Source organism: Sinocyclocheilus rhinocerous, unplaced genomic scaffold (genome assembly GCF_001515625.1).
Source record: "Sinocyclocheilus rhinocerous isolate Xijiao unplaced genomic scaffold, SAMN03320098_v1.1 scaffold315, whole genome shotgun sequence".
Classification (NCBI taxonomy): Eukaryota; Metazoa; Chordata; class Actinopteri; order Cypriniformes; family Cyprinidae; genus Sinocyclocheilus; species Sinocyclocheilus rhinocerous.
In genome coordinates, this window is record NW_015630423.1 from 884,556 (window position 1) to 904,420 (window position 19,865).

Consider the following 19,865-nt stretch of genomic DNA (forward strand, 5'->3'; position numbering starts at 1 on the left):
AACTCACTCATTAAGACAGTCACTTGCTGCCACCTACTGGCGGTTGTAGTTTCATATTTTAAAAAGTAGCTTATTTCATTTTTGCAATCATTTAATATTTCTACATTAAAATGTTATATTTAAACTTAACATTTCTGCACAATCCATCAATGGATTTTGTTGATAGGGAATTCATTTCATTGTTAATAGCCAGCATGTCTTTTTATTCGATTGAATGTATTGATTAAATAAGAACCTGACACATAGGAGGGCACATATGACAATAACTTTTAAAATACTAATAAGCCAACATCTCTGGCTTTTTTTCAGTTATTTCAGGGTTTTGATCTCTCAACTGAGAGAACACATCCTGTTTATTATATTTATTTGAATATGAGAACACATCCTGTTTATTATATTATAATGAATATTTAATATTACATTTAAACTTTGACTATAGCCTAGACATGTTGCATATTAATTGTACTATTTATGAACCTCAAAGCACATGTTTGTGTGTTTTGTGTTACTCCATAATGATATTCTATTTGAGGGCTTTTGTAGCGTAGGAATAGGGCCCAAACATAACCTCAAGCCCAGGGGCCCCCGCCCCCCTAAGTCCTGCCCTGCTCATCAGCAGTGTTTGGGGATCCTTTCATCAATCTTTTCATGACTCCGAGAAGGCTCTGTTTAAGCAGGGGAATGTGTGCCTCAGTTTATGTATTTAGACTAAAGCCCACTGCACTGTACGATTTTTTTAATACTATTCGATAACACGATGACAGATTGTACCATGCACACCTGTTTTTAAGTTCAAGACTGCAGTCCAAAACAGTGAATCTACTCACCATACAAACATAAGTTAGCTTCAAAAATTAACAAAGTGGCTTTGATGAGTTTGAAGTTTGGTGTTTGAAAAATAATAATAATAATAATGTGTAATCGCTCCGTATGAAACAAACATTTTTTATTCTATCACCAAAACGTATCCCTGAAAATGCACAGTATGCAATATTCTAATTTAGGGTCAACTCGTTAGGTACATAAACATGTATTTGTGATAAATATGGTTCAATTTATTGAAACAATATTTGAGTGGTGCCTTGTGGCATGGCAGGTTTTTGAATAGCTGATGTGCATACAGTCACACAAAAGTGTTGTTTCCCATATAGCTAAAAAAAAAAAAAACGGTCAACCAACTTCCAAGTTCTGTTGTGTTTACTCAACTCATCTCTTCCCTCTCTTTATCTCTCACTATAGGTATCACAGATACAGATAGTGTTTGTTGCACACACAAGCAATTTTGCACAACCTAGGTATCATTTATTTTGTGGATCATCTGTCTTACAACCATCTAAGAGCCCTATCCATCATGACAATGAGGCAGGAGAAACCTCACGACTCTTTCATTCATGGAGCACCTGTACCTAACAGGATCCCAAAGAGAGGAAAGTGGTGAGTGTGATTTCACCAAGTACAACATGTTCCTGGATCAACATCCTTGTTGATCCTGGAACAACATTCCTATCAACCAATCAGAATTAAGAGATAACTTTGCAGGAAATATCTGTTTTAGGCTTACAATCAGGGTTAGGTGCTTCTACACCCTTGTTAATCAGCTATCATTTCACACTGTTTTTAGGAATAAATTATGGGTAGGGTTAGGTTTAGGGGTAGGGATTGGGTTAAGTCTATATTTTTGGACAGTTATGTTGATCCAGGATCAACAAAAGATGTTGATCCAGGAACATGTCTTACTTGGCAAAATCACGGCGACTGAGGAAAGTGGAGGCAGCAAAAGCCTCAACAAACCTTTTTGCCCCAGGGGGCCAGGTACCTACACGGAGCACCCAGGTCTGCCAGGTCTCCACAAGGAGCACTGGTGCACGGAAGGGCCGTGCAGGGAGCTCCCATGTGCGCCAGGAGCCCACATGGAGCACCTGTGTCTGTTGGGTACCTGAAAAGAAGAAAGTGGAAACAGCAAAACCCTAAGACTTCTTTTGCAGAGGGAGCTCAGTTCCCACATGGAGCACCCATGCCTCCTGGTTCCCGACAGGGAGGAAAGTGGAGGCAGCAGAAGCCTCGGGCTTCTGTCCTACAGGGAGTACCTGTACCCACCAGGCCCCCACAAAAAGCAAAGTGGAGGCAGTTGAAGTCTCAAGCCTCTTACCAGGGAACCAGGTTCCCACAAGGAGCACCCATCCCTGCTGGTTTTCAACAGAAAAGAAAGTGGATGCAGAAGCCTCAAACTTCTTTTCCACTGGGAGCCAGGTTCCCAAAAGGAACATTCATGCCTGCTGGTTCCCAACAGAAAAGAAAGTGGAAGCAGCAGAAGCCTCAAACATCTTCTGCACACGAAGCACCCAATCTGTGGAGGAAGCATGCCGTCTTGGCTCCTGTACAGAGAGGTTTCCCACTGGAAGCACCCATGCTCTTTGGGACCCCTCAGAGAGAACCTGTGGCCATCGGGTCCCCACAGGGAACACTTGTGCCCTTGTGTTCCTCAGAGGGAGCACCGATGCCCTCTATGACCCATCAGAGAGCACCCATGCTCATCAGTTCCCCACAAGGAGCACTTGTGAATGTCTGTCTACCGAAGAGACCACTTGTGCAGACCTCTTTCCTACATGGAGCACCCAAACCCATCTTCTCCCCTCAAGTAGCGCCCATGCATGCCTCTTTGCAAGAAGAACAAAGTTCCCAATCCAGTAGGAATAAGAGGCCATGCCCATGGAGCACAGACGATTCAGTTAGTCCCAACTAACTCTTATTTTCATTTATTTCAGATTTATTTTTAAAATGGTAGATGTCATGTCTTTCAGTTTTGTCCAAGAAGTACTTATTAAACCTGTCCAGTGTTAGATGATAATGTCTGTTCCTTCAACAGGACAATGAAGGTCTGTTTTGGCCACCTCCACTAAAAAAACGGCGTGTGGAACAGCCTCAACAGGAGCATCGGTTAGTCCATCTTGTCTCTCATTTTAACTCTTAGATTCATTCAAAAGATGAAACACTGCCTTTAACTAAGCTACTATATTTTCTGAATCCTCTTTGTGAAATCCTGTTATATTTCAATATCCACTTTTAAATTCATAGACCATTCATCTTGAAACGGTAAATGCAATATGTATTTATATTCCCTCTATGAAATGCCTTGTCCAAGAGGAAGCACCCATGCCTGCCAGATCTCCAGAAGGAGCACCCAAGCACACCTTTTTCCAGCATGGAGCACCCCATGCTGCCATGTCCCCAGAGGTAGCGCCCGAGCCTGCCATGTTCCCACAAGGAGCAGCTATGCCTATACCTCTTTCCCACAGACAGCAACCTTACCCAGCTCTTTCCTCCAGAGAGAACCCACGTCTGCCTCTTTCACACAGCAACAAAGTTCTCAGTGCAGTCGAAAGAGGCCGTGCCCATGGAGCACAGAAGATTTGGTTAGTCCATCCTATCAACAATTTTCATATATTTTCAGATTTATTCAGAAGATGTGCAACTTTCTATTTAAAATCCTTAGTATTATGGATCAAAATGGTACAAGCATTGTATTTAGATTTAGTCTGTAAATTACTCATTAAACCTGCCTAGCATTACATGATTATGTCTGTTTCTTCAACAGGACAATGAAGGTGTGTTTCAGCCACCTCCACTAAAAAAACGATGTGTGGAGCTCAGAGCCTCTCCAAATGCACAGTTCACTCGCAAGAGGCCATAACCATGGAGCACAGGCACATCGGTTAGTCCCTGCTGTCTCTTATTTTACTTTCAGATGTATTAAAGGGGTCATATGATGCAATTTCAAGTTTTCCTTTCTCTTTGGAGTGTTACAAGCTGATTGTGCATAGATAAGATCCCTGAAGTAAATCAATGTCTGTGCTGGTGTTTGGACCTCCTTGGAGAGTATAGTCTCATTCTTTTTTTTCAGCACGACGAGATGCGTTTCTCTGCAGTTTTTAGCCAAGCATGATATCCACTCCTATTTGCAGCATCACAAAACTGCCCCTGTAAAATTGAAGAATACAAATACAAAAACAAAACAGGATCATTTCACATCCATTTATCAAAACTATTATCAGGTGAAATGTCAGAGACAAGTATGAATTGCAATACAAGAATAGTTCACCCAAAACTGAAAATTCTGTCATTTATTTATCCTCATGTGGTTCCAAACCTGTATGACCTTCTGTCTTCTGAGGAACACAAAAAGTTATATTTTGAAAAATATACAGAAGAAATGCATGGGACCACTCTGATACTTTTGCATCTTTTTTAAAAGCTTGATATTGATTGGCATATACTGACATTATAAGGACAACCAGGTCCGAAAAAGAAAGAAGGGCATGCAGCATTAGAACAACACATGGGTTAGTAAATGATGACTTAAAGAGTTAGTTCACCCAAAAATTAAAATTAGCCCATGATTTACTCACCCTCAAGCCATCCTAGTTGTATGATTTCTTTCAGACAAATCCAATCAGAGTTTTGTTCCCTCTAGCACTCCCGTAGACCTTGCCCAGGATCTATTTGCAAAGAAATATATAATGAGTATTTCATAGGCTACATCGGGTTAAAAAACGAAAAACGAATGGATGCAAAAAATCCGTGTATCATTCGATCATTCGTTTTTTGATTTCATATTGAAAGTAGAAAAATGTGTGTTTAAGGAGACCGAGACGTGCTAAAGCGGCGCATTCTGCTGTTCTCCTTATTTTTCAAAGGCATGACATTTTGTAGTTATTTTGAACGTAACGTTACACAATTAAAAATATACATTTTACCATACGACTATAAATGACAGAGTATTAAGTTATTTCCCCTCGATGGGGAAAAAAATCCAAGTGAATTCATTTTTCCACCCATGAACGAAAAATGAAAATTTAAGCTAAATTCTTAAAATTGAAGATAATGTGCGTTAACAAAATAAATATTGTACATTTTGATTTCATGCAGACTTAAAAAATCCTATAGGTAAAAAATATCACCTTATACATTCACATTTCCAGTAAACTGTTATAGATGCAATGTTTATAAAATTATTCTAAAATCTTCAAAAAAACATTATTAGTCTCTGGGGGATGAATAATTTTGATTGCAACTGTAGGCTACATACTGATTTTTTTTTTTTACCTTTCTCATTTTCATGCCAGGACCAGGACCAGACAATATGGGAATAGATTCAGCTTTTTGGCTTTTATTCACTTTAAAATAACGTAATTTATTCATAAGGTAGTGCAAACAGATAATTCATGATTTGAAACCATATTTTTGTAAGTATTATTTATTTATTTAGGTAAAGCTTTTAAACTTGTAAAACTTAAAAAAAAAATTTTTTTACCTTTTCTCTAAGTAAAAGTAATGGTAACAGTCAGACAGGAAAGACAGTCCAAATGTGCAGCATACTGCATTTATTTATGTAAGGCAATGGTTACAAGTTAGAACGGTAGAACTGTAGAATTATCTAAATAATTTAGCACAAAATGTCAAAAGTCAGAATGAAGATTACATACATCAATAGAAAAACTGTACAATTATGTATAACACTGGCCCCTCCCTACACACTGTCCCCTAAACTGTATTTGGACACTTAAAGTAAGTCACATTTAAAACGCCTGTCATATTAATGTCCTGTTGATAATTTGTTAGACATTGATACATATTAACTGAGGCTTAAATGTCCACATACATTTTAGGGTCACTGTACATGCAGCAGATCATAGAGCACATCCATTGCTAAGAACATGCTTCACACGCCAGCAAATAGGACAAACGATCCATTACACCATGGATTCATCTCCTCTTGTGTCATTTCTGCCTGCAAGAATGACATTTTCAGACTTGTAGAAGTGATTCAGTTAAAAGAAGAAGGGTAAGTGAGAGCTCTGCTAACTGGATATCTGGAGGCACAGAGACAGAGAGAAAGTGTATGAAAGACAATCACAAATGATGATCACTCGTGTCCACCTCTGAGATGCTGCTAGCAGGCTTCACCCTCTATTAGGTCTGCTGTATGCTTTTAAGCCACAGTGCTGATCATCTTTAATCAGGATGGGATCCATTTATTGTGCAAAGCATCAAACATTGGCAGTCACTCCTTTTTTTTTCTGCCCATTGACTATGATCTCCAGGACATGGGTGAGGTCCATCATCTTGGTGAGCATCTCCATGATATCAGGATGTTCTTTAGCTCCTGTAATGAACTCCTCCAACGTCAACTCACCTGCAAAAGTATGGGCATTAGATTATAAGAGTGAATCCTTTTCAAGGTCAGATTTGAACACAAAATTAAAAGAAGAAAAAAAAATATATAGTTATAAATAGGGATGCACGATATTATCGGACTGATATCGGAATCGTCCGATAATGGCTTTAAATGTAAATATCGGCATCGCCCGTTATGAAAAATGATGCCGATATGTCTTGCCCATAAGAGGAATACTTTAACTCACATGTGCTCAGGGTGTGCTAGTGATTAGATCACGTCAGCAGTGTGGCTCATTCTTGAAGCAAAGTTTTGTCTGAATGATGATTAGATTCACTCTTTTGGATCGCTGCATTTAAACTGAGAAAGCACATACAGAATGACGAGTTTGGTGTATGAAAGAGTAAACAGTAATAGCACGTGCAGCGGCAGCAGCGGCAGCCTCCCCAGGTCTTAATGCCCGTTTGGTAAGGAGTTTTAATCTGTAGGGGGCGCTGTTGGCCTACTTCTAATTAAATTAAAAGTAAAATAGCATACACAAATAACATTTAGACTGTCTTTCTGATTAAATAAAACAGTAATTGATGTCATAAAAAATGAGTATGTTTTGGTTTAAAGGTCAGAAGCTATAGCTTACATGAAAAAAATGACACTTGTAAATTTATTCATTAATGTGTAATATGTTTTATTTTTTAAACAAATCATAAGCTCTAAAAGATTTTCAGAATTTTTACAACTCTTTTGCTTTAGATCATCTACAAATGTTAAATCTTAAAATAAAATGTTAGGTTTAACACTGCATCTTTCTGGGGAAAAAATGCAGCGATTGATCTATTATTTATAGTTATTTTCAAAGCTTCAATGTACTGTCAAAAAAACTTCATTAGGGGAGACTTGGTGTTGTTTCCAAACAAAAGGAAATATATCGGTATCGGTATGAGTTGAAAAATATCGGCATATCGGATATCTGCAAAAATCCAATATCGTGCATCCCTAGTTATAAAATATACTAAATAAAAATGCAAACATAATATTTTACAGATTAATATAATATGATTTTAATTTAAAAATATTGTTTTAAATGTTATAATGTTTTACAAAAACAGAAGAAAAGAAAAGAAAAGAAAAATAACTGAATGACCTAGACATAGACAATATGATCCAAACTTTAACTGGTTATATTGGTTATATTATTGTTTATTTAGCTGTTATATTGACCTAGACTGACCTAACATTTTACCACTAGAATTTGTTCTCTGTGTATAGATGCTGTAATGAATATTCATTTTAGTCCATAACCTTGTTCTTATCCTAGTTCTATAAAGAAATCTAAACTATGACCCTTGTTAATTGCAGTAGTGGTGTTAGCCTAATAGTTTTAGATTGGGGCTGATTATACTATACAAAGGTTGCAGGTTCAATCCTGAACAGAAAAGACTTGTAGAGTGCAACACAGTTGTGACCTAAAGCACATTAAACAATACAGTGGACAACAGGAGGAATTAGTGTTATGTAAATTTTTCCAAATAAAATATTCCAGTTGAAATATTATGTTGTAGGTTAATATGATCTAGAAGCTCTCACCTTCATTATTGACATCAATCCTCTCATAGATCAGAGACACAATATCATCTGGAGGGATGTCATAACTCCGGGTAATGTCCTGGATGGCCTGCGCAAAGATGAAAATATTAATATTTATTCCTTTACTAACATCACTGCCTTATTGACACAGTATAATTAAAAAAATCACTGTCTTGGAATATATATATATATATAGGTTAGGATTGAATACAAATTACTTTCCCTAAAGTTGCTACTATAGTATTCTATTTAAAGATACACAGTCATTTCATCAGTTTTGCACAAGAAGAAATAATAGTATGTGTGAAAAATATTTTTGAAATGATGTAGGCCCTCATGAGAAGAGTCATATCAGAAGTTTGATAACAAATGTTTTATTCTAATTGCCTCATAGAGGCTTCCATGTTGAGACCACAAGATCAGTCAAATACTACTTGGTTTATCTCCATAATACTGGAAACTTTTGCTTGAAGAATAAATGTGATATATGTGAATGTGCATTTCTACTATGGCATGGGTAACTGAAAACCATAGCTTTTATGAGATTATATGACTGAGTGCACCTTTAAAACTGAACTGCATTCTGGACCAGTGGTCGTACACCAGAGGAAACACTGAATAAAGAAAAAAATGGATACTTTACTTTGAATATGGTCTCCATTTCATCTCTGTCTATCTTGCCGTTTCCATCCTGATCAAAGAGTTTAAAGTACCACTTCAGCTTCTGGTTTATCTCTCCTTTCAGTAGAAGACTTACAGCTGCAATGTATTCTACAAAATCTATATAGCCATCCTGTGGAAGAAAAAAAAAGTAAGAAAATATATGAATATATAATATATACAAATTATAACATTAATTTTAAAAGGGCCTTTCAAACAGGATGCATTCTTACATCGAACAATTAGAGCACAACTTAACAGAACAGAATGCAGGGATCTTCAGTTTAAAAATGATCGTCACCAGCATAGTCAATGTCCGTGCACACCATCCGTATGCAGTGTGATTTTGTTACATAAAAATGTCTTTTGAACTTGAATCAAACTTCTATTAACAATTTTTCTTACCAAAAAGTGGCGCATATGCGAGCTGAGAATACATTGTGCACATGGTTAGAAAAATCTGACTAAGCCCCTACAGTGAACGTAATTTCACAGAGTACAGCATGTACATCCTTGTTGATCCTGGAACAACATTCCAATTAACCAATCAGAATTGAGGGATAAGTTTACAAGAAATGTCAGTTTTAGCTATACAACCACACTTAGGTGCTTCTACACCCTTGTTATTAAGCTATCATTTCACACTGATTTTAGGGATAATTTATGGGTCAGTTTAGGGCTAGGTTTTTGGACAATAATGTTGATCCAGGACCAACAAAAGATGTTGACTCCACACCTTCATTGCTAATGATGACATTTGCGTCATGCACACTGTACACATAACCAAATATGCATAAAAAACGAAGTATGGCCTTAAGAGTTTTTAAGAGTTTTTCAATAGATGCTTGCCCGAACATATCCACATGTCTGAAAATGCCTTAAGCACCTTACTGCGTAAGCATAAAACGTGATAAAAGATAACTGCGAGGATACTGACAGACCAGATAAAATAAAGTGCTCACACCATTTTTTCTGGCACAATCATTTTATTAGCAAAATATTCCACCACTCACTGTGTGTCCAGGCCATAAAATGACTATGGTCTAATACGCAACTATCATGTTTTTCCACAGGACAGCAACTGTAAATTTTTGGTCAGGAATATATGTAACATTTATCTTTAACAACACTATGAATGAGAATAGCAAGCACAACTAGATATATTCTGTTGATATAAGGGTACAATATGTGTCGAATGACTAAACATGCGTCAGTTTCCGAACACTTCAATTTTCATCGTCTGCAATACAACACTTGAAAATGCTGTTTTCAAAACTGTACTACTTGGGAGATCATCTTCAAAAAGTTTTCACTCGACAGAAATGCTGTCTAAGTGTGGCCGGATCGCCAAAACAGAAAGAAGAATATACATTTTGGATTAAGGTGGACGCCTAAAACTCAGACAGCTTAACAGGATTGTAAAATGGATTCCTGTGGACTGTAGGACAGTAATAGGCTTATGTTCAGTGATATATAAATGCCGTTTGATGATTTAACGGTTTATTTGTTTGCCACAATAATGACTTTTATCGTAAGTTTGGAATATTGATATGTGAATAATAAACCATTTGAAAAAAACAATTGGTTAACAATATAATAAATTAAAAATTTATTCTTTCATGCACAAACATGAAGAGATTTTGGTGTCCTTTAAGATCAACTAAATGGCCAATCTGCATAATATCCATACATTTTCCATTCACACATTTCTCTCACCCCATCCATGTCAAAGGTGAAAAAGACTTGATCCACATAGCCGTTGGCTTCCTCAGTCATCCCCTGCATCTGTAGCATGGTCTTGAGTTCAAAGAGCGTGATGAGACCTGATGGCGATTCCCTCATGAACTTGTTGTACCAGTGGTGCATGTCCTCAGCCAAGACTTCATCCAGGCTGGATCCGTGGGCACCCATACCTCCTCAGAGAGCCTCTTTCTAAATGAAATGTAGAATTGGTTTGTCAAATCCAGAAGTCCAACAGTAGCTGCAGTTTATTGAGTATGAGCTGTGAACAGTTTGCTGCTCCAATCCAGGATTTACTGTTGATGACGGCACAGAGTCTAAAGCCCTATAGACTAGGCAACTAAAAGGAGAGATAACCCTTTAATTGGATAACTGTTGAAATCTTCCAAGAACTAAAGGACATCTATGGCCATCAAAGAGAGAAATCGGAAAGTCTCCAGATGGACTTACCCCTCCCCCTTTGGGGGATAGGTCATGTTTTGCAGTGATCCTGAACTTCCTGACCTTGTCTGCAAGGGCTTAGTGAAGAATGATCAATCACTTTCCATGGAGAGGTCAAGATCTGGCCAATAAGCTTAAATGTTCCTGGCCTCTCTGAGAAAACCCCGCCCAGGGTGACTTTTTTGTGGGATTTCTTAGGATGCTGAGTTCTTGTCTAGAGAAGGCTATATTTGAGTCCACCAAAGTTCAGTGTGGAACGTAACTAGGGCAGAGGATATTTTAAGAAATGATTCAAACTGTATCAAGAGATACAATCTGTATCAAGGGGCCAAATATAGCTGGGCTCTGCTAAATTTAAAACACTTAAGTACTACAATTTTGCATTGAAAGTCACTAAGTCGATGTTTAAGAAGTAATTAAGGCAAGTGTGACTATTATTATTGTTTGCATTTAGAGTTTGACATTTCTGTGAACTCATCCTGCCCCATTTGTGCTTCAGACCTAAATTATACTTTGTTGAGAAGAGGTGTGCAATTAATTCTCTAAATGATCAGACATTGTTCTGTACTGTGCAACAACCTAACAACCACCCAGAACAATCGTCTAGAAACTCCTTAGAAAACATTAAGTAATGTTTTAGTAACATTGTAGTAACCGCATAGCAACATGCTAAAAATAATACACCTAAGCAACCGCATATGAACACCCTGACAACCAACCAAGACACTCAAGGCAGCAAGCTTATCATGAGCAAACTTTTTCTTCAGAAAATTTACAAATCTAGTTTGTATGAAATATGAACTAGCTATAGTTTACACCATAATTTGTTATATTATATATATATATATATATATAATAGTCAAGAACATTTCCACCATGTCTGAAAAGATGTATTATAATAATAATATTCTGTAGGTGAAACTACATTTTGAATATGTTTGGAATAAAATATCTTATTTAAATAATAGAACTTATCAAATTAACTTGTTTGTCTTGCTATGGCTAATTCTAAAGTTATTTTATATATTTTATGTTAGCATTTTATAAAGTACACACAAGAAAAATAAACGTTTTGCTAAACTTGACAAAATTACAGCTTAATTGGAAATGAAACGATAAAATATTGTATCACTACTGTCAAGTTTTTTTTTTGAAAGAATGACCTTTTACAGACAATAAATATTATTATTTAATACTGCATGTCAGTAGTTGTAATTAAAACTAGTTAATTTTTTTAAATGGATATTTCATTGGCATTTAACCCTTTTTAGCCAAAGCAAGACTCACTTCTAAACTCAACCCCAAGTGACATGTTTATCCAACACACACTCATGTGTGACCCTGATCTCTGATCTGCATGAGCTTTCACTGACATGTGCATGATCCATTCAGGAACACAAAGTGCAACCTCACTGAGATTAAATGCAGAGGATAAATCAATCAGACTATCAAAGATCAGTGTCCCGTTATAGTAAATCTGGCTTCAGACGATTAACAATTTCCAAAACAGATTACATTAATTCTTTTGAGATTCTTGGGACTTCTTAAATAACATCCCCTGCAACATACAACCACATGAAATGATAGAAATTGATGCTAAATACAGAAAATTCTGTAATATTTCTAATTTTGCAATATTTCTATTTAATTATAAGTATTTATTGGTTTAAGTCAAATGTGTCTCATTTGATATTTTAATATAAAAATTTATTATTTTTGTACAATCTTAGTTTAGACTATAAGGCAAACAGTTTTAACGTGATGTGTAAAATTGAAAAATAATTAGTAGCTTTTAGGATTAAAAATTGTGACTGATTGGAAACGTTAATAAAAGTTATTACTTTGTGTTGAAAACACTTCTCTAATAAAAATGCAAGTCATCTGCTCAGCATGTTCTATTAATAAAAACCGGAGTAAATAAGTGGTAAAGTTGATTAATCGGACAGATGGCATGGCCAAATCATGCCACTCTTGCCAATCTGATTTAAGCAGTAGCCTACTATGCTGATTACTGAATTAAATCTCCTGTTTTAATTATCATTATCTCAATTTAATTAAGACTTTTACTTTACATAATGTTCAACATACACACTCAATCATTAGGATTAAAATTGTTTAGTAACAGATCATTGCTTGGTTGGCATGCTGAAATTAATTTTGCCTGTGTTGTCATAAAGAAGCTTTAGCGGTGTTATCTGAGATTATACTATTAGTGACAGCGTTAACTTTTCCCTATACTAAAAAGGCTTTTCAACGGCACAAAAGTGAATCTGGAAAACAGCGAATTAAAGTGATGTAGTTACGTAGATGTAGCAGAGATTGGGTTGAGTAACCGCTGGCACCACCAGTCACTAAACACAAAATTTAAGGCTGAAAAAGAGCAGTACCGCCCCCTACAGGACACAAGAAACTAACTCGTGCAGAATGAACACTTGGAATGTACTGAAACAAAATCTGATAATAATAATATACGAATATTTGATTTCTTGACAACAATACTGATAGCTGGTGGCTAATTCATTACCATGAGTGTCAATTTAACACATTTAATATAAACAATTACAAAGAATGCGATAAGTGATTTGTGTTGTAGCTACTCGGCTTGAATGTGACGTGATATGCGATCATCGTTCTAGTCATAAATGAAAAGTCAAAGTACATGCTCGGAGTTTCGCCATTTTAAACAGACAGAACGGATTCTTTGCAATAAGCGATCATTAAGCGACATTAACGTGATGAAAAAGGTGGATGTTTTTTATTTACCTGGTTTTATGTATCCAACTTTTGATTAAGGTGACTGTTCAGGTCTCGAGACGCTTTACAGATGACTTCCGCGTGAATATTCTGAAGAACGTATTCATTCTTATATGTGCTTGATAATGAATGTGTCTTCTGTGTTTTCTGAATCTTCAGCTGAATTAAATCTGCGATGTCCATCCAAAATCAGGGTGGAGACTCCATGGATGAAACAAAATCACCCAGAGATGAAGATTTGTATCCAAGATGCAGGTACTTTGAATGGACACACTAATACATTTATCTTATAAAAAGGTTGGCATTAGCCCATTTCAATGTGATTTTATATATTAAGATTTGTTTTATATTCCAGTTCAATCCAGCAGGAGAGATCAGATTCACCAGATTTCAGCTGTGTATCTATGAGTGTCTGGTCTATTGAACAGCCAGTAAATATTAAGAGTGGAGACACACAACCTGATCTCATGTATGAACATTGTATAAAACATATGATTATAGAATGACATTTTTGATTTATGGTGGGTAAATTTTAGATCTGTTCTTTATTCCAGTTCAGTCCAGCGGGAGAGATCAGATTCACCAGATTTCAGCTGTGTGTCTATGAGTGTCCAGTCTATTGAACAGCCAGTAAATATTAAGAATGGAGACACACAACCTGATCTCATGTATGAACACTGTATAAAATATGATTATAGAATGACATTTTTTATTTATGGTGGGCAAATTTGTTTTATTATATAACACTTTGTTAAGAAGTAGCCTGCATTCACAACAGTGTAAAAACTATTGATGGAATTAGTAAGGTAATGAGAAAAAACTACAAATATCAGTTTCTGATTCTTGATTCTCTTGATGATGTTAAGGTCAATCCATCCACCCAGATCAGACCTAACAGAACTTGTCTGTAATGAGGATGACGAGTTTATGAATCAACTACAAAGCACATATTCTGATTTCAGGTAAAATAATATGGTAATTTTATTTGTTTTAGATGCTATAATGGGTCATCACACATTACTCAAAAACATTATAACTGACCTAAAACGTCATGGAACTGATGATCTGGGTATAGTTCATTATGATGTAGACAACAAACAAAAATGTTTAATGGGATAATTTGTTATTTTAACTGATACAGCTATGACTCTAATTCTGCTGAAGTCCTTAAGGCATTGAAATCAAATCTGAGGAAGACGTTTCAGTGTCTGTATGAGGGAACATCAAAGCAGGGAAACCCAACACTCCTGAATGAGATCTACACAGATCTCTACATCACAGAGGCTGAAAATGGAGAGATCAGTAATGAACATGAGATGAGACAGATTGAGACACAATTCAAGAGAGCAGCAACAGAGGACACACCGATCAAATGCAATGACATCTTTAGACCTTTACCTGAACAAGACAAACCCATCAGAACTGTGCTGACAAAGGGAGTCGCTGGTATTGGAAAAACCGTCTCTGTGCAGAAGTTCATCCTGGACTGGGCTGAAGGGAAAGAAAATCAGGACATCCACCTCATATTTCCACTTCCTTTCAGAGAGCTCAATTTGACCAAAAAAGACCAAAAATGTAGGCTTTTAGATCTTCTTCAGTGTTTTTTCACAGAAATAAAAGAACTGGATATTTTCAGCAGTGAATATAAAGTGGCATTTTTCTTTGATGGTCTGGACGAGTGTCGTTTGCCTCTGAATTTTCACTGCAATGTGAGGTTGTGTGATGTACATGAATCAGCCTCAGTGGACGTGCTGCTGACGAACCTCATTGTGGGAAATCTGCTTCCCTCTGCTTTTATCTGGATCACCTCTAGACCAGCAGCAGCTGATCTCATCCCTTCTGAGTGTGTCCATCGAGTAACAGAAGTGCGAGGCTTCAGTGACCCACAGAAGGAGGAATACTTCAGAAAGAGAATCAGTGATCAGAGTCTGGCTAACAGGATCATCTCACACCTTAAGTCATCAAGAAGCCTCTACATCATGTGCCACATCCCAGTCTTCTGCTGGATCTCAGCCACTGTTCTAGAGAAGATGTTGAGAGAAACAGAGAGAGGAGAGATTCCCAAGACTCTCACTCAAATGTACACACACTTCCTGATCATTCAGACCAACATCAAACATGAGAAGGACTATGAGAAGACAGTGAAAGATGAAGACATGATTCTCAAACTGGGGAAAATAGCTTTTCAGCAGCTTGTGAAAGGAAATCTGATATTCTATGAGGAAGATTTGAGAGTGTGTGGTATTGATGTGACAGAAGCATCAGTGTACTCAGGATTGTGCACTCAGATCTTCAGAGAGGAGTTGGGCTTGTATCAGGGGAAGGACTACTGCTTTGTTCATCTGAGCATTCAGGAACATCTAGCGGCTCTATATGTGCACCTCTCCTGTATAAACAACAACATAAATGCGTTTGAAGCAATCACCAAACAGAGTTTGTGGTCTAAAATTAAGGACTGGTTTCAACTCAGTTCATCAGAACATTTTTCATTATTTGCTCTTGTTCTAGAGAAGATGTTGAGAGAAGCAGAGAGTGGAGAGATTCCCAAGACTCTCACTCAAATGTACACACACTTCCTGATCATTCAGACCAACATCAAACATGAGAAGGACTATGAGAAGACAGTGAAAGATGAAGACATGATTCTCAAACTGGGGAAAATAGCTTTTCAGCAGCTTGTGAAAGGAAATCTGATATTCTATGAGGAAGATTTGAGAGTGTGTGGTATTGATGTGACAGAAGCATCAGTGTATTCAGGATTGTGCACTCAGATCTTTAAAGAGGAGTTTGGGCTCTTCCAGGGGAAGGTGTACTGCTTTGTTCATCTGAGCATCCAGGAACATCTAGCAGCTCTATATGTGCACCTCTCTTTCACAAACAACAACCTAAATGTGTTTGATGAAGTCCCCAAACTGAGACCATGGTTTAAAGTCTTGAACTTGATTCAGAATAATCCACCAAAACATGTTTTATCTGAGCTGCATCAGAGAGCTGTGGATGAGGCTCTGCAGAGTAAAAATGGACATCTGGACCTTTTCCTGCGTTTTCTTCTGGGTCTGTCAGTGGAATCTAATTATGTTCTTCTACAAAGTCTAATGAAACAGACAGGAAGCAGCTCTACCAGTAATAAAAAAACAGCTGAGTACATCAAGAAGAAGATCAGCACCAGTCGCTCTCCAGATAAATCTATCAATCTTTTCCACTGTCTAAATGAGCTGGGTGACCATTCACTAGTGGAGAAAGTACAAGATTATGTGAAATCTGGAACACTGAGTGACGCCAAATTCTCTTCATCTCAGTGGTCAGCTGTAGTTTTTTTGTTGTTGACGTCAGAGACAAAGTTGGATGAGTTTTATCTTAAGAAATTTGTTGGAAGAAAAAGTAAATCTGAAAATGTGAAAGTTCTTCAGAAGCTGCTGCCTGTGGTTAAAGAATCCAGATCAGTTCAGTAAGTATCTCTGAGAACAATCACTTCACTGTTAAAAGGATAATCCACCCAAAAAGCAAACCAGTATGAGTTTCTTGCTGTTGTGCATAAAAGAAGTTCCCTTTCGAACTTTCACTTCACGTTGTGTATGGGGAAAACTCCTGTTTTTACTGAAGCCTGATTTGTTCACGTTTGTGTAGCTACACAAACCAATGGCGCTTTAGCACCCAAGAAAGGGCGGAGCCGACGTGTATATAAGTCGGCTCGCAGCGCCATTTCATCAGATCATTCTCCTTCAGCGACGAGGATCATCTCTTCGCTGACTCTGCAATCAAGTAACCGAAGAAGGAAGAAGCTCAACCTGCAGCTCACCGCCGTAGAAAAGCCCCGGCAGCGGAAGAAGCTGTAAGCCTTCCCCTGTGGCCATCCGGCACTTAAAAGAGCAAATTTCTGAGCAAAATTCCTAGCGACGTTGTTTCAAATGTTGCGCCGCGAGTGCGGCTTGTGCAGACAACCCTGCAAGATGCAGAAGGGCAATGAGTGCATCGCCTGTCTGGGCAGCGCCCACGCAAAGACGGCATGCTCTCACCCAGAGCATGAGTCTCACTCTTCTCCGCTCGCGGACCGCCTTCTTCAATGAAGGCAGCCCCGCTCTCCCGTTTCTCTTCTCTCAGTGAGCTCGGAGAACGAAACAGTGGCATCACGGGTCTTAGTAACCGGGTTTGAGTGATCCCATGCCGGCTCAGAGCCCGCATGCTCACTCTCTCTGCAGCACTTTGATCCGCCGGTGTGTTTACACGTAAGGATTAACGCCCCTCGGAGCTGAGCAACCGGGTTTGAGTGATCTCTCGGCAGCAAAGAGCTCGCACACTCACTCTCCCCCGACGATTTGATCCGCCGGCGTGTTTACACGTAAAAAAAAATCAAAAAACGCCCCTCTTTACATCGAGCGGCTCAATCCTTTTAGGCAGATCGGAGTGGAAGGCTGTCACTATGATTTCATATCGCTTGGGACACGCCCATGCTGAGGCTGCGCTCACTGACACAGTCTACTCTCACTATGGGAGTGTGTGTGTCTCGCTCTGCTCTCTCACGGTTGCCTTCTTCAATGAAGACGGCACCGCCCCTACCGCTCTCACGTTCTCTCCTCCCAGTTGCCTCGGAGGAAGAAACGGTGAAGTCGCGGGGCTGAGCTACCGGGTTTGAGTGATTACACACCAGCAGTGCGTGTTTCACTCTCCCCACAGCGCGGATGCACGCTGCACTTTGATCTGCCAGTGTGTTTACATGTGAGGATCATCAGCACCCCTCATCTAATGAGCGGTTTGATCTTTTAGGCGGATTATAGAGAATGCTGTCACCAATGATTATTATCATTGACGGCTTCGGACTAGAGGCATCTGGGCCACGCCCACTCTGACGCTGCACTCACAGGGGCTGGTTTCTCTCATTGTGAGAGCATTCTAGCAAAGCAAACTTTGCAGAGAGAAAGAGGAGAGGATTAGTTCTCCCCTTGGCCGGAACTCCCTCAAAAACAGCTCGCTTTCATCCTCCATCCCTCCAAACACCTCTGAGTGATGGAGTTTTGTTCTCTGCGGGTCACGCCCTACTGGTGCACTGCAGACCTGAATATTTTACTGCTGCGGTAGCAGACCAAAGAGCAAATTTCCTCTTCACACTCTCTCACTCGCGAATTCAGGCGCGGCGAGCCTTCATTCGCAGAATAAATGGATTACGCCGGAGCGATCCCTGACCATTCAGCGATTAGTGGCATCACTCAAGCCAGGGACGAGGCATCCCCTGAAGGTTTTTCAGAGGTTACTCGGCCTTATGATGGCCGCTGCCTCGGTAATTCCTCTGGGCCTGCTTCACATGCGGCCCCTCCAATTTTACTGCTGCGGTAGCAGACCAAAGAGCAAATTTCCTCTTCACACTCTCTCACTCGCGAATTCAGGCACGGCGAACCTTCATTCGCAAAATAGATCCTCTCGCATCCCGGCTATCGGCCTGGGCAGCCATACCGGATGGGTCGAGTTGGGTTCTAAACGCAATCCAACGAGGTTGCTTGCTTCAGTTCGCACGCAGGCCACCTCGTTTCAGAGGTGTTATGCAAACTTCTGTTTCGGACAACAAAGCGTTCGTTCTCCGACAAGAAGTGCAGACATTGCTTGCAAAAGGCGCAGTGGAAATAGTGCCCCCAGCGAACAGCGAGTCAGGCTGTTTCAGCCACTACTTCCTCGTTCCAAAGAGAGACGGTGGGCTCAGACCCATCTTGGTTCTGAGACATCTGAACTGCTTGCTTATGCGCCGGCCATTCAAGATGTTAACTATCAAACAGATTCTCGCACACAATTGCCCCGAGGACTGGTTTTTGACAGTGGATCTGAAAGACACGTACTTTCACATCCACACAGCCTCCCGTCACAGACCGTTCTTGAGATTCACGTTCGAGGGAGTGGCCTATCAATATGCAGTCCTTCCATTGGACTGTCTCTGTCCCCGCGCACTTTTATGAAGTGCATAGACGCGGCTCTTTCCCCTCTGAGGCAGATAGGAATCCGTGTTTTGAACTACCTCGACGATTGGCTTGTTCTAGCCAGATCAGAACGTGAGTTGGCTGCTCACAGAGAGCTGTTACTCAGCCACTTAGAGTGCCTCGGGTTGGTTATCAACCCGCACAAGAGTCACCTGTTGCGAGCATTCTAGCAAAGCAAACTTTGCAGAGAGAAAGAGGAGAGGATTAGTTCTCCCCTTGGCCGGAACTCCCTCAAAAACAGCTCGCTTTCATCCTCCATCCCTCCAAACACCTCTGAGTGATGGAGTTTTGTTCTCTGCGGGTCACGCCCTACTGGTGCACTGCAGACCTGAATATTTTACTGCTGCGGTAGCAGACCAAAGAGCAAATTTCCTCTTCACACTCTCTCACTCGCGAATTCAGGCACGGCGAACCTTCATTCGCAAAATAGATCCTCTCGCATCCCGGCTATCGGCCTGGGCAGCCATACCGGATGGGTCGAGTTGGGTTCTAAACGCAATCCAACGAGGTTGCTTGCTTCAGTTCGCACGCAGGCCACCTCGGTTCAG

At 39.3% G+C, this 19,865-nt stretch overlaps 2 protein-coding genes across 2 annotated transcripts in view; one reads left to right on the top strand and one right to left on the bottom strand.

Moving 5' to 3' along the window:
• Positions 1–5,361: 5,361 nt before the first annotated feature.
• On the bottom strand, positions 5,362–10,508 carry LOC107740369 (guanylyl cyclase-activating protein 1-like). The gene is made up of 4 exons (XM_016552796.1): positions 10,136–10,508; positions 8,403–8,552; positions 7,760–7,847; positions 5,362–6,193 (listed from the first exon to the last, which is right to left on the bottom strand). The coding sequence occupies exons 1-4, from the start codon at positions 10,328–10,330 to the stop codon at positions 6,048–6,050; spliced, it is 579 nt and encodes a 192-aa protein (XP_016408282.1). The 5' UTR covers positions 10,331–10,508; the 3' UTR covers positions 5,362–6,047.
• A 2,778-nt stretch (positions 10,509–13,286) lies between these two features.
• Positions 13,287–19,865, top strand: part of LOC107740385 (NACHT, LRR and PYD domains-containing protein 12-like) — a 19,439-nt gene continuing 12,860 nt past the window's right edge. The window contains exons 1-6 of the mRNA XM_016552812.1: positions 13,287–13,344; positions 13,514–13,609; positions 13,710–13,823; positions 13,909–14,033; positions 14,519–15,823; positions 16,319–16,802. Of these exons, the coding sequence (XP_016408298.1) occupies positions 13,530–13,609; positions 13,710–13,823; positions 13,909–14,033; positions 14,519–15,823; positions 16,319–16,802 (2,108 nt within the window). The 5' untranslated portion in view covers positions 13,287–13,344; positions 13,514–13,529. The remainder of the gene's footprint in view (positions 13,345–13,513; positions 13,610–13,709; positions 13,824–13,908; positions 14,034–14,518; positions 15,824–16,318; positions 16,803–19,865) is intronic.